The 14,661-nt window shown below is 38.3% G+C and overlaps 1 protein-coding gene across 1 annotated transcript in view; it reads right to left on the bottom strand.

The window, feature by feature from the left end:
- Nucleotides 1-5,354: 5,354 nt before the first annotated feature.
- The window catches only part of NUCKS1 (nuclear casein kinase and cyclin-dependent kinase substrate 1), a 31,654-nt gene continuing 22,347 nt past the window's right edge, over nt 5,355-14,661 (bottom strand). The window contains exons 4-7 of the mRNA XM_012657830.1: nt 13,953-13,956; nt 12,982-13,192; nt 11,820-11,969; nt 5,355-10,781 (exon numbers count right to left, since the gene is read on the bottom strand). Of these exons, the coding sequence (XP_012513284.1) occupies nt 10,582-10,781; nt 11,820-11,969; nt 12,982-13,192; nt 13,953-13,956 (565 nt within the window). The 3' untranslated portion in view covers nt 5,355-10,581. The remainder of the gene's footprint in view (nt 10,782-11,819; nt 11,970-12,981; nt 13,193-13,952; nt 13,957-14,661) is intronic.

The following is a 14,661-nucleotide window of genomic DNA, read 5'->3' as shown; positions in this document are numbered from 1 at the left end:
GGATGGGTTCCTGGGGTTCAGTTGCCAACTTGCTATTAGTCTACAAAAGGGTCTCCTGATAAGGCCCCCACCAAAAAGCACTCTAGTGAGGCTTCAGTATCGTGAGAACACAGGATGTCCCATTTCATCAGTAAAACAGTTCAGCTGAGCCCTGATCTGTCCCCGATCATGGCTCTAATAGATAGTTTTGTGGCTTCCTTTCTGGTATTAAACTTGAAAGACCAAGGACCCAAAAATATGATGATTTTATATATGGAAAAAAGCCTCCCAACAAGTATCTCTAATCAGTTTTCCGGTCCAAATGAATGTTCTCTCACTCGTCATATACACCCCATAACTAGGAACACGTTTGAAACCATTGAATAAAATTTTTTTTTTCCTATGAGAAGTTGGGGGAAACATTCAAACTCCAGTCAACAGTTCTGTGTACATACACTAGAAAAAAAAACTTTTACTATGCTGTTTTATGATTGGTCTCACAAAAAGAAAAGAGAAGAAAAAAACTTTTACTAGTGCAGGTGACTTGAGAGCTTACTGCCACTCTCCCCTTCCCTTTAAAACCACCCTATATGGTGGCTGGTTAAAGTTTACCTTTTTGCAAGAGTGTTCTTAGTAATAAATAACTCATTTGTACTTAAGACACAAGCTAAAAGGATTTCGGTTTTGCAGGAATGAGGTTTTGCAGCCATATACCTTGTCTGGAAGCACATCGCTGCTTTTGTTTGAGGCTAGTTGGTCTACAACGCCAACAGCAACTTACGTGCACAGAGAGCCTGTTTTCCAGGCAGTGAATACACATAACCTCACTCACTCTCACAATGTCCTTTTGAAGCAGAGGAGAATCAGTCTCTTATTATCTCCCTTATATAAAAAGGAAAAGCGCACAGGGCGAGGGGAGGGCAGGTAGGTGACTTACCCAAGATCACCCTGTAAATTGATCTTTTGACTTCATCCGCCACCGGCCACAAAGCTTCTCCAAAGCAAGGAAGCAGAGGAGGAAAGGTGATTGGGAGTTCAAATAAAGCAAAGGATGGACTACTCATGCTATAGTGAGCATTATGTGCTAGTCTCAACTCCGCGGTGTAACATCTGTTGCAGCTTTTATACTATTCACATAAATTCCCTAGAATAATCCAGTTTTAAATATTTCATGTCTTAGTTCCTTAAACCATAAAAATATCCTGGACATCCCAATATTCTGAGATCCAAACTGTGTATTAGAGACTGTTTTTCCTATTGACGTACATGACAAAACACCTCATTATAGCACAGGTCCCAATTTTTGGGTTGGGATATAGTCACCATGGTTTTCACTGTCAATGAATATTGCTGACTAATTCAGAGGTGACCTGTAGAAGCAACAGGTGCTCTAGGAACTCCCATTTCCACCGTCTGGCATTATTAGTGTGTTCTCTCTTGGACTTAAATCTCCCAAAGAGAGAGGCATCTGCTTCTCAGTGACTGCCCAATGCTGCTGACTTGTAGAGAAGAGTATCCCATGAGCCAAATATTAGGTCTTTGTTTGACTTTTTTTTTGTTTTTTTTTGAGACAGGGTCTCACTGTGTTGCCCAGGCTAGAGTGCTGTGGCATCAGCCTAGCTCACAGCAACCTCAAACTCCTGGGCTCAAGCGATCCTTCTGCCTCAGCCTCCCAAGTAGCTGGGAATATAGGCATGCGCCACCATGCCTGGCTAATATTTTCTATATATTTTTAGCTGTCCAGCTAATTTCTTTCTATATTTTTTTTAGTAGAGATGGGAGTCTCGCTCTTGCTCAGGCTGGTCTCGAACTCCTGAGCTGAAATGATCCACCCGCCTCGGCCTCCCAGAGTGCTAGGATTACAGGTGTGAGCCACCATGCCTGGCCCAAATATTAGGTCTTATTGCTTCACTTGAGTGTGTGGGAAGAGAATGAGGGAAAGCAGGGCAAGAGAAGGAATGAGCTGCTTTGCTAATGGGCCAAGACTGGCCCATTGTATAAGGTCTAGGACAACAACCACTCGCTTGAACTAGATACCGTGTATATCCTGTGTACCTGCAGTCATACCAGCATCCCCTACAATAGAGCTCTGGTATCTAAGCTCTGCATTGTACCAGGTTTACCAGGAAATGCTATTTATCTTGTACTCAGGCCAACTGTGTGGGTCTCTACAGAACAGCTGGTTCTCCATCCACCTCTAGGGCTACCTGGTTCATGTATAAACAATATATTTGCCTCAAAAACACTAACCCCATGGAAACCAACTGTTCATTCGCACACGCAAAAACAAAAGAAAAAAAAAGGAGAAGGGGAAGAGAGTTAGTGGTAAATTAGGTCAGAGGCAGGAGGAAAAGACAAGACAAGGGGAGGTTGGAGTTTGTAATTGAGATGTGGCATGCATTAGATATGAAGTTATGTTACTAAAGCCCCAGATTATGTTCCAAGATCTAAATGGAATGCCAATTGAGTTTTTCTTGATTCCTAAAGATATTTAGTGCCTTATGAAAGAGCTTCACTGTATCATTATTCCTCACTACTTCAGAAGTAAAACCATACTTTTAAAATGCTTTGTGTTTTTATTTCATTAGGCTGAATTAATGAACTATAAGAGAACCGATTTATAGCTACCGTGAGGATCAACTGTATGCTACTATCTCTACACACTTTTTGGTAAAGACTAGTGTTCCACAATCTATATTTTGTTAATTATATCACTACACATATTCAGTTCATTGTAGATGAGAATCACTTCTTACCACACAACCCATCAGCTAGAGTTACCAAATTGGTAGTTATTGTAGCCTAAAATTTAGGCCATCATTTTTCTTGGATCAATGACTTTCTGTCTCTTTCAGAGTCTGATTTAATCCATCCACCCTAATCTCTTGTAATCAAGAGAGCCCTGACTACATAAAGACTATATATTCCTATTTCTACCCAAGATGGAAAAAGTATAACTATTAAAAACATTGCATTGCATATCAGACAAGGAGGTAGTCTTACGCATTCTAATAAAAGGGCTTGTGTGTGTATGTGTGTGTGTGCGTGTGTATTAAATTTAATAGCTAAAATGTTACCAATAACAGTAATATATGTGTACTCTTCCTTGATCCACCTGTTCTTTAAAGTTAGATTTTCTAAACAAATCACTTCTGGGTGCCAGCTTAGAGCTAAATCAAGGGAAACTATGATTTCCAACATTTTATGTTATATTTTAAGTTAATTATTTGCTTTACTAGGATGGAAACTCTGGCTGGACCCTCTCACTTCCTCACCCCAGAATTAACACAACATTTATTTCACAGTATTCGTCCAGGACTTTACTACTGAAACGGGGGCATACCCATGAGTAATGCTGATTTCTCCTGGTGGTGACCCAGCCAAAACATGTCAGAATGGGGACCTGTCCATTCTATTAATAGAAGGAAAGAGAAGCATGCCACCAAGATTAAGGAACACAAGGTACCACATTACCTTGAAAACAAGTCTCAGTATTCACTGTGTGTGAACACTTATCAGTGCTGCTTATGCAAGAAACAAGGCTTGGAGCTGGAAGGCAATTTAGAAAGGCAACACCTGTTTCAAAATAGGGCCAAGAGTTCATAGCTGCATTTTGAAATCTCAATATGCACTTTCATTCTGGGATGTTATCCACATAGGCTTGGGAGACGTAAAAAGGGAACAACGTAAGAGGACAGATGTGCATAAATCAAGAGATCCTATTTTCCATTTAAAGTCCAGAAAAGATTGCTGCTGCATATAGTAGGATGTTAAGGGGGCACACTGATCACAGAACCTCTGTAACCCAAGTAGGTGGCACGGTGTCGTGATACAGTGGACTCTGAGCCCAGGGCACAGTACTTAAAAATGAGACGGGGAGAGCAAGCATTCCATTAAGTACAGGGAGGACAAACACTGCCCTCTACTGGCAGAGGGTAACCGCTATATAGCCAAGATGACTCATATTTTCCTCAATACAGTCACCATCTTGAGACACAATCAGAAAATAAAAGCTTTTAAATCATTTGAGCCTTCGTGTCTAGGGGTTAGAGGGATTTTCAAGCTAACTGAAGTATTTAATGAGAAATCTTCGTATCTCATTGAAAAGAAGTTTCCGATTTTCCCCAGTAACTCATTGGACTGATTCAAGTTATCACTGTTACATGGAGACGCTAAAGAATAGCAAAATGCTCAGGAGCTCAATCTCAGGAATAAGGCTCAAGGGATCCATTCATGCAAGATAATGGCAGCTGACTTTAGAACTAGCCCTGTGACAACTGAAAGCACACTGACCTCATTCAAACCCTTGCTGTACTACACGCTGGCCACATCACGTGGCACCTCAGACCTCATCCTACCTGAACCAGGGTATTTTCTACAGTATTGGAGGAACAGCAAACATCTTGCCAATCTCACAGTGGTTGGGAAAATTAAACGAGATAATTAGTACTGTACCACTACAGTGTAGTACTGTAAACTAACGCTCATGGATAGGAGTCAAGGTAGTTCCAAACATGTTTTACCTCTACGCATCCGTTTATCCACTTGATGGTTTTTGAAATCCTTTAAACCAGACTATGTTTCTTCAGCATTGTCCTGAAACATAAAATTTGGAATGTCATCCATAAAATACCTAGAGATTATGAGGAAAAGTGGATGGTCAACGTTTTTTTCCTAAGTCAACTTTGACCTGAGACAACCATTAAGAAATAAATGTAAAGTTAGCTAATCACTGACAGTTAACAGCATGCACAAAGCATTAAATTCCAAAGTCAAGGTGAGTTTGCATGTCAATTACAATATTTGAGTGAGCAAGTATGTAAACAAGGAGAAAAGCTGAAAAGAAAAAAGCCCTAATTGCTATAATATTGGCCCAGTTCTAAAGAGGGATTTTGTACCATGTTTCCATGAAAGAAGTAACATTTAATTCAAAATTGTAAGATGGTTTAGTGTAGTTCTCATGGGTATTTGCAACTGAATGCAAATGTTTTGCAAATATAAATACTTTTATTATATATGATTATGATTGTTGAAATGAACTTTGCCCTCCATAGTACTTCATAACCTTGGATATGCACATGAGAAAAAATGTTAATTTGCAAACCTCATGGACCCGGTCCCAGTGTTCCCTTAACTAATCAAAAACCGATGAATCCATGCCTCTTGATTCCATGCTCTGAAGGACTGATTTTGAGACATGTTTTTCTTTTATCAACAACAGGGACAGTCACTGTTAAAGTTTTTAAATAATTTATTTGGGAAGTAGGTTCCCCCCAAAGTCAGGCCGGACTGGGAGCTGATGGGCAAAGATAATCAGCTGTATAAGTCAGTGTATTTGCTTTAAAGTATTACAAGAAGTACACAGAGCACACATCTGGGTTATAAAAGCCCTTTTATAAAGCCATTTTTAAACAAAACAAAAAAAAAAGTTTACAAAAGAAAAAAAGATACAGAAAAAGAATTACTTGCTTCATATGTCCCAAAAAGAGAAAAAAAATAAAGGGGACAATGCCAACATGCTCATAATACAAAATACAAGCAAAGGATACACATACTTAAAACAGAGCTCAGGAGCAGACACGCAGTCCTGGAAACCCTTCAATGAAAGCAAAGCAGGAGTTTGTTTTTTTTTTTTTCTTTGTCTATGCAGATACATACAGAGACTGGGATATGTAAAAATTAAGTATCACAAAAGACCATCACACGATTCTACCAATGCATGTTGCATCTATAATTCACGAACATGGTCAACAAAATCATGTTCACTTCAACCCCATTTAAATTAAAGGAAAAAAAACCTTTTAAATAAAGTGGTTACATTCAAACTTTAACTTCCTTAGTACCATGCTGCAGATCTCAGCACTGTTAAGGTATTGCAAGAATGCCCAACCCTCTGGTGTCTGATCATGTATCTAGCAACACTGCAGGATGAAGAGACGGCCCCATCTCAGCCTAGGAACTAATACATTTAAAGCAGGTTCCTCTCTTTTACCCTTCCTGCTCAGAATATAAAAAATTAAGGACTAAAATCAAGGAAGACTGGGAATTTTAGAGCCGGCAAAATGAAGTCTAAAAGACAAATCAAGGCAAACAATTACTGAGAACTTGGCTGTTGCTTAACCTGGCAAGTCTTAAGTCTTTCTGTAAATCTTGCGGGAATTCGGTGCATAAGGTTTGCTGCAACACGTTCATGGTAAACAAACTAAGTAGAGCTCTTATTTACAAATCTTGTAACAAATACTTCTGGAGGGAAAAAAAGAAAAGAATTCACTAAGTTCCAGAAGACAAAGGTTTAATTGCCAGACATATACAAACACACACTCACACACACACCCACACAATATTTCAGGGGGGTTTTATACATGTTATTTTAGGGCATAAGCTGAGTACTATACCCCCACACCCCATCGAAAAAGGAACAAAAAAATCCCAATTTTACCCTCCCCCAATAATCTAGAAAACCCTCCCTTCACCCCTGATGTACAAAGTGTATGCGCACTGTGGCATTCTACCAGCCACACAAAGCATGCTCCAACAGATGTCACCAGTTCAGTCACCCCATTGGCATGGCAACAGGCAGGTTTACGGGATTTTTCCCAATAGTGGTTATACACAGTCAGCACCACTGTGAATTTTGTGAATTAGGCTTTGAAAAAAAAGTGTAACTTATGGATTTGGGATTCAAAATGAATCATGTTGTATTGAGTTTATCCAAGACAAAGGGAAAATGGGTTGAAACTGAAACTTGGTTATAGATAGCTTGGTGTCCCAATTCTTCAAATATAAACCAACTCTCTAAATTAAACCCGACTTCATCCACAGAGAAATGGATAATTTTCTAACCTCAAGAGCAACCAGCTTGTTACATTTTCCCTATCCTGTGGCAAGAAATGTGTAGAAAAGTATCTCAGTCTAAATGCCATTAAGACCAGAGGTCAGGTTTCTTCCTTTCCAAACTCCTAAGGTCAAAGTTTTTTCTTTTCAGGGGAGCTACTGGTGACGCAGGCAAAGAAAGAACTGTTCGGACCACACTCATTCTTCAATACAGCAACAATGGCCACGTGATCTTTTAGAAAGCTTTCCCGCTGCTCCTTGCTCCTGGTATGAAATTCTGCTCTTGCCTTTCTAACACTCTCAAAACAACTTTCTAGACTGAAGTTTGGTTAACAAAAAGTATTATTCCCTTCCCCAAACAGTACTCTAAAATCCACTTGTTACTTGAATGTTCATGGATTTAAAAAAAGAACCATTAAAATATGTGTTAAGTTCAGTCTAGCTGACCATATTCACAAGAGTCAAAAACTTTACTGGAGTACAACCTCCAATTCCACTCTTGATTTGTTATCTATAAGAAAATGCTATTTGAACCAGGATCAAGAATTGAAGTATTAAATTGAGGATTAAACTGGGGCAAACCAGTTAATTGTGAAAAAAATCAACATCCAAGCTCCTTCAAGGGAAATCAACTATTATTCCTCAAGATCGATTTCCACTCATTACCTCCCTAAAGGAGAAAACACCCTTAATTTTCCTTTATGGAATCAATATGGAGTGGAGCTAGGAAATGGGGGAGATGTTTTAGAAAGCAGGACAGATCTACCTACCATCACTGAAATGAAAATGTATCCTTTGGGCCCACTCCATCGACTCTGATCTGAGGTGGAGGACTAACAGCAGCAGCAAGTTACAGACAGATTGAGTAGGATGTCAGCTATGTCTAGCTGGGGAGGTGGGGTCTGGAAAAAAAGAATCTTAAGAACTAGGATGTAGTGTCAGTCAGCATAGCTGCCGAAACCTATGTCGTAAAGGGAAACCTAGCAGAGCTAACATAGAGAATTCGAATAACACAAACAAGCACCTTCAAAGTTAACATCCCACTTCCTGAGCACTGCGAAATAAGACAGTGAACGCTATTGCCATTTCACCATAGGCACACTAGAAAAAAAGAGGAAGTTCAGTCAAAGGTGGTGCCAACGGCCAGTCGCTATTGGCTTACAGCTCCTAATGTTGTCCTGACATCACTATCGAGCCTGACTATTGAGCACCTGTTTCCAGTTGAGTCACCACAACCATCCTCCAATTTGCATGCAGGATTTGAGGGGAAGACTAGCGTGTTTTAAATCATCAATAAAAAGTGGAGAAAACAAAGGTTATTCAGAGCCTGTCTCACTCGGGGACAAAGATCCTCCTGTCCAGTCTATTAGAAATACAGAATACATTTTTCAATCTAATGAATTAATTTTAAAAGAGACCCTAAATAAGAAGCTCAATTAAATGCACACAAGTAACCTACAAGACATGATTATCTCTAAAAGATGTGCATATATCACAGAGATGTTAGTGCAGATTAATATATTAAAGAGACTGTTACACAAAAAAATCTGAGGCTGAAGTTTTAAGAGCCGCCCCCACCCCCAATCTTCATGAAACATAACCTAAGAAAAGCCCCAATGTTACTAGGAATGTAAGACAAAATTATAAACTCCTAAAAAATAGAAGTGCATGGTGGAAACACTGATAGGTCTTTTACTATATGAACATAAACCTTTTTGTAATGAATACCTGAACAAACCCACTTGAGCAAATGATGAATCTTTAACACGCTTATTACAAAGTTTACAACTATGAATTTAACCATCATGAAAGAGAATCATCCAACTGCTACTTATGTTCAAGCCCTGTATTTTTGGCCACGCACTAAAAACTCCTTATGCATTCTTTAACACACAGTGCAACAGTGAAATGACTCTGCCACTGGGTGTTTGAAAAAATCAGAGTGAGAATGATCCTTGAAGTGTCTTAAAAATCAGAGTAAAAATAATCCTTAAATAACCTTTAGTCCTAGGATCACTTGCAAGAAAGCCATTTTGTCTAAGAAAAATATGCTGTCACTTAAAAGTAAGAAAGAAAACCACAAAGTAGGATGTTAAGGAAGCAAATCTAGATTAAAAGGCAGGAAAAAGGCAGAAGTTAAATTTCACTAATTTTTCATATTTATGAGCATACTAGGACTCTTAAACCTTGCTCCCGTTAGCTCATGGTGTCAGGATGTGGCGGATCAAATCTACAGATCTCCTGACTGCTTTCATAAGGCATGTAAACTGCACACGTCCCACTTATGCAGCTGATCCTAAAAAATCCTAAAATGCAGGATTTCCCTAGTCCCTCTCTCCTGCTTGAAGCAGCATGAGCAGCAAAGCAGAGGATTGGGAGAAACTAAAAAGACAAGAGTAAACTGATTAGGAGCAGCATTTAACATACTCCGAACCAAGGACAGAATGGGGAGGGAAGAACAGAGCCAGGAAAATAGTGTCCTACAGTAGAGTTCGTAGGCACCAGGGCTAGGGTGTGCAGTGGTGTCCCATGTAGCAGCAGAAAGTGGACAGATGTACTTCCTACCATGTTTCTATGAAGAAACGGGAAGATCAGGATACAGAAAGGAAAATGTTCCATCCCCAAATAAAAGCAGAGCATGGTTCATGGAATCTGAACGCACATTTTATGGCATAAAAGAATTTCAATTCTTTGTTATCATAAAGGAAAAATCTCAACTCTTTGTGATTGAGTTTCACATTAACTGGAACTTTATTTGCTTAAAACCTAAACATTGTCAGTTTGAGAAGAAATCCACTGTGATGTGTAGACTGATCTTGCCAATTAAATTCTAGGATGATTTCATTTTGGGGGGGATCCTTGGTAAAATTTCATCAAAAAAAAAAAAACCAGGATACATATATATATATTTTTAAAACATGAATCATTAGAGAAAGAAATGTGAAATCAAGAGTGATTTCAGTTTAGGCAGCCCCCTGCTCTTTCTTTTTTTAAGCTCCTTAAAGACCGTTGCAGGATAAAAGGATCACTGGCTCCGAATCTCTTTGAGATAACAAGTGATGAAATAAAAAAAGAAAACGCACACCCTCAAACAAGGTCAGGTAACCCCATTCCCCACCCTCCCCCCAAGGTAAAAAATATGAGTACTTTTAGTAACAATTCAGAATTCTTTTATCTCCTACCTGCCTCATCAGTGGAAGTTTAAGTCATGACTTTTTTTAGACATTTATACTTGTGTATATAGACATATAAATTCATATTAGATGACAATTGATTTTTAAAAAGTCCAGGTAGAGAAAGAAGCAATCATCTTCAACTAAAACCTTTCTACGGTTTTGGATTACTATTCAACTTGCTATCATTTAGCAAAAAGCAGTTTCCATAGTGTTCATCTCGAATCTTATTGCTGCACAACCGTGGTATGCCTTCCATTAAGAATAAAAAGATGAAGCAGTCAATCCAGTGATTAATTGGACATGGCTTTCATTGGGAAGGGGTGGTGGTGGCAAAGAGACCAATAAACAGAAAGGCAACTTAAACACTTAAACATACAATGGTTTTCTTAAAAAAAAAAAAAAAAGAGAGAGAGAAAGCGAGTGAGAGAAAAAATGTTACTTTTAACAAATGGAAAAAAGCACTGAAAGCCCATGAGTCAAGCCATAGCCAAAACCATGTTCTATCTTAAGCAGGTTCTTTTTTTTCTCCCTCTTTTTTCTTTTTTTTTTTTTCCTTTTTTTAATAAAATCTCTCCCCAAACCATCATCACTTTTAATCCTCCCCAGACTGGGCTTCATCTTCGGACCCTTCGTCCCCAGACTTCTCGGGTGGGGGGCTTGCAGATGTTTTCTTTTCCGGAGGGCTTTCTGGTTCCTCGTCATCTTCTTTGGGAGAAGGAGTCTTTTCCTTTGATGCCTTTGAAGCTGTGGGGCGACCCACTTTCCCTTTGCCTTTCACTGGACTTGGTGTCACTGAAAGTAGAAAAATAACAATTTGGGGAAGGGAAGAGAAAAAATGTCTTTAATGAAAATCAGCTACAAAACAAAACAACATCCAGACTTACTAAAATCCAAAGTGGGCACCAGGATACACATTTATCCCTAGATAAATCTATCTGAATTTCTAAACTGGTCATGATAAATTACTGCAATATGCTGTAGTGATTTCCATCAGTTTTTACCAACACTCTAATGTTATGTTAGCAGTAATGCTTATAACGAAGAAACAAGATGCTAGAGAAAATGTCCATTATTTTTAATGGTTTGTGAATCTAAAAGTTGTTTATGATAAAAGTTGTTTATCTTTAAAAGGAGGTCAAAAGAGGGAAGGATAAGACTTAATCTGAGTAGAAACTGAAGCCATCAAATAATAGTTGATAGTTCCATCATTCCCAACAGTAAGAAATAATGACCAAAAGTTTAAAAATCACTAGTTCTATTTGCCAGAATAAAATCACTCTTACAAGAGCCAACTGATTTCTGATTTAATTAACAAACTAGCTCCAGCTAGAAGAATATCTGGCAGAACCCATTAGAAACCAGAGAAAATGAATTCATGTCATCAAGTGTGGTCTTATTCTGATAGCACAGAGGATGGGGTAGAGATCAGAACATGGAATTTAAATACATTACTGTAGGTTTGTGCATTTTCAGTTTCAAGTCTTTGCTAGCTGCTGGGACTGTGATACCAGCAGGGGTGGGGGGTAAGGCAGTAACTGCTATGTTGATGCAGTGTTTCTATCATTGTGCCTGCAACAAAGAGGCCATTCCCAAATCTTGCTTATGTATGGCAGTAGTTTAAGAACAGGGCTAAACCCACCAGACTCTTGGAGGGCTTATTAATAAGTAAGTTATACTTCTAGATGTAGAAGATGGGATCCTTTTACATTTTTTGTATTCCTGCTAAATATCAGGTCAATGCCAATGCCTAATAAAGAAATTCTGTAGAGAAAGTATTGGTTCTCAAAAATTTTAAAGCAGTACATTTAATTTCACTTCTGCAGAACTTACCTGTAGCCTTTAGCCTGGGTTTGGGCATTTTCTTTTCTTTTCTCTCAGGTTTTGACTTCTTAACCATCTTTTTGTTTTTCTTTTTTGAACTGCCATAGTCACTATCATCATCGTCTTCCATTAGGAAATCTTCATCACTGCCGGAATCTTCTGAGAGGAAAGAAGAATAATGCCCAACTTAAAGTACACATCCTTCCAAGTGAACAAAGGAAGACAGTGCTAAGAATGACTGGAGGATGGGATTTGGGAGTCCAACACTCTTGGACTGTATTTGTAGCCGCACTACCAATCGGATAGGAGTTGTCACTGACCTCACCTGTAAAATGGGTTTAGCGAGCACCTCACATGAGAGCTACATGACTAACTTGTTTGAAGGGGAGGCTGGAAACAGGAAGGGTAAGACTCAATCTGATTCACACCTAATGGGTACAGTGCACACCATCTGGTGATGGACACACACATAATTTGACTCAAACTGTACAAAAGTAATTCATGTAACCAAAATGTTTGTGCCCCCATAATATTCTGAAGTAAAAAAAATTTTCATCCATGATAAAAAAAAAATTTGCTGAATGAAAGAATAAAAAAACAAAAAACACTCAGTCTGAATAAAAACTGAAACCATCAAACAACTTTTGGTAGTTCCATCATTCCCATGTAGTACTGGTTGAGATCAGGGAAATGAAACTGAACTGATCTGGTATTTTTGGTCCAACTACGAATGAATGAAACAAGAAAACTATGCACAAAGCAAAAATACATATAATTAACTCATCTAAATAATCTGCAAAATACCTAAATCCTGTTATTAACATTTTTTTGTTGGGGGAGAAGGTCTACAACCAGGCCACCAGGCCAAAATGCAAATTTCAATCACAACATCCTACGTAACTGTTACTTTAACAAAGGTTCATTCAGTGTTTGGACATGAACATCATTAAAAAAAGAGTGCAACCATTACAAATGGTAGATAATCATGGGCATCTCTGAACTTTTAAAACCTAATGAGTTACCAACACAGTCATCTCTTTTAACAGGGAGCATCCACCTAATATAAGGGACTGGTTGTAGTATTTAGCATTACAGAAAATGCCAAAATAATCAAGTTCACAAACTACAATCATAACCAAATGACCAAAGCGCACAAGCCAACGTCACGTACTCTCCTGGAATGGTGCCTCGTCCTCTTCTTCTTGTTCTTCCTCACTGCCCACATCCTCCATGAGCATCTCTCTCTGTTTAGAAGCTGCTTTGGATGCTGCTTGCCGTTGCTGGCGCACATTTTTATGATCGTCCTTTTCATCTTCGCTGTCCTCTATAATATCAAAGGTATCATAATACAATGATTCGAGAATTTTATATTTGACAGCTGACTATAAAAAGACAACACAGTGGACAATATGGGATAAACCTGCAGCTTTATTTCATTCTAAAAGGGAAAATTCTATCCTTAAAAGTTTCCACAAAATATATAAATGGGGAGCTAAAATTCACAAAGGGTGAGCTTGAATAAGACTATGTACCCACGATTACGTGTAAAATAACTTAGGCATGTAGTTTAAACAGAAACAAAGATGAATTAAAGTGTGAACACACGCTTCCTATAACATAGTTTAAAGTTATGTCATTGCTTTGTCTTAAAATTCTTAATTACAGTCAAATCCATGTTTACTGTTTTTAGAAGCTAACGTTAGTAAGCTAAGTTAGAGGGGGGAAACAGGGAAAGAATGTCTTGCGATGATCTTTATTCTAAGATATAAAACACGTGAACCTTAAAATAATGTCAAACTACTATCCTTTACAATGAATGGGGCATGACCGATTCAATTTAGAGGGGATTGAAGGGAATCTTTCCAACACATTTATTTGTTCAATTAGCTAAAGACCTTTGGACAAGCTTATAAAAATTTACTTTTACATATAGTCTATTAATTAAAAAAATTTTGCAATACACAGTTATGTTTGTGAATAAATTTGGTTAAAGAGAATTTGGCAGTAGGCTGCCAGCCTACTGGATCTAGACCAAGATATATTTGCATTCGTCTCCACCTATAGACCTTTTCCTGGACTTTTGGGTTCCCTTATTCTGTTACGGTTTAGCTGCCACTCATCTGAAAACGTTCTCAGTCTTACGAGCCTTGCCATGGTCAGCGTTCAAGTCATCACTTTCACGTCCGCAAACCACATCTAGAGACAAATGGAGAGTAATGCTGACCTTGGTAGACCCCAAACTAAACCCACCTGGGAGAAGTTGTGGGTTCTAACTAGTACAGAATTATAAATGTAAGAGATTCAAATTAGGGCTTATAGAGCAAATGAATGAAAGTGTGTATTTTATTATCATAAGATCACTTAGATAGTGCAAAAGGTTAATATAATTTCCTTTCAACTCAGGCAGCCAGATAGCATACATGAGTAGGAAGGAAAGCAAAACAGCTTAGGAGAGTGACTTTAGTGGAACTTTGTCTACTCCTTACTTCTTAGCTAAACAGCAGTCTCATTCAAAGAGAGATCCGAGAAGACAGTAGCAAGGGAATGTAGGTCAAAACTAAAGTGGCTGGAACTAATATGGAATAAAACTCTCCATTCTTAGAAAAGTTAAATTTAAAAATAAATACCAACAACAAGTCAAGTCATCAGGATTGAACATTTTATTTCATGTGAGGACGCCTCATTAATTCATATTAATTCTTTACAATTAAAATTCTTACAAAAAAGCTTTCTCTAAGGCTACTGCTTCAAAAGACTATGTCCCAGCTAAAAAGAGTAGGAATAAAACTAACCTTTGTTTGCTTTTCAACCCAGAGTCAATCACTCTCCCCTTTTTATTATCTTTATTTCA

This window comes from Propithecus coquereli, unplaced genomic scaffold, assembly GCF_000956105.1.
Source record: "Propithecus coquereli isolate 6110/MARCELLA unplaced genomic scaffold, Pcoq_1.0 Scaffold563, whole genome shotgun sequence".
Classification (NCBI taxonomy): Eukaryota; Metazoa; Chordata; class Mammalia; order Primates; family Indriidae; genus Propithecus; species Propithecus coquereli.
The sequence above is the reverse complement of the archived record's forward strand: the minus strand, read 5'-3'. Positions and strand labels throughout refer to the sequence as shown.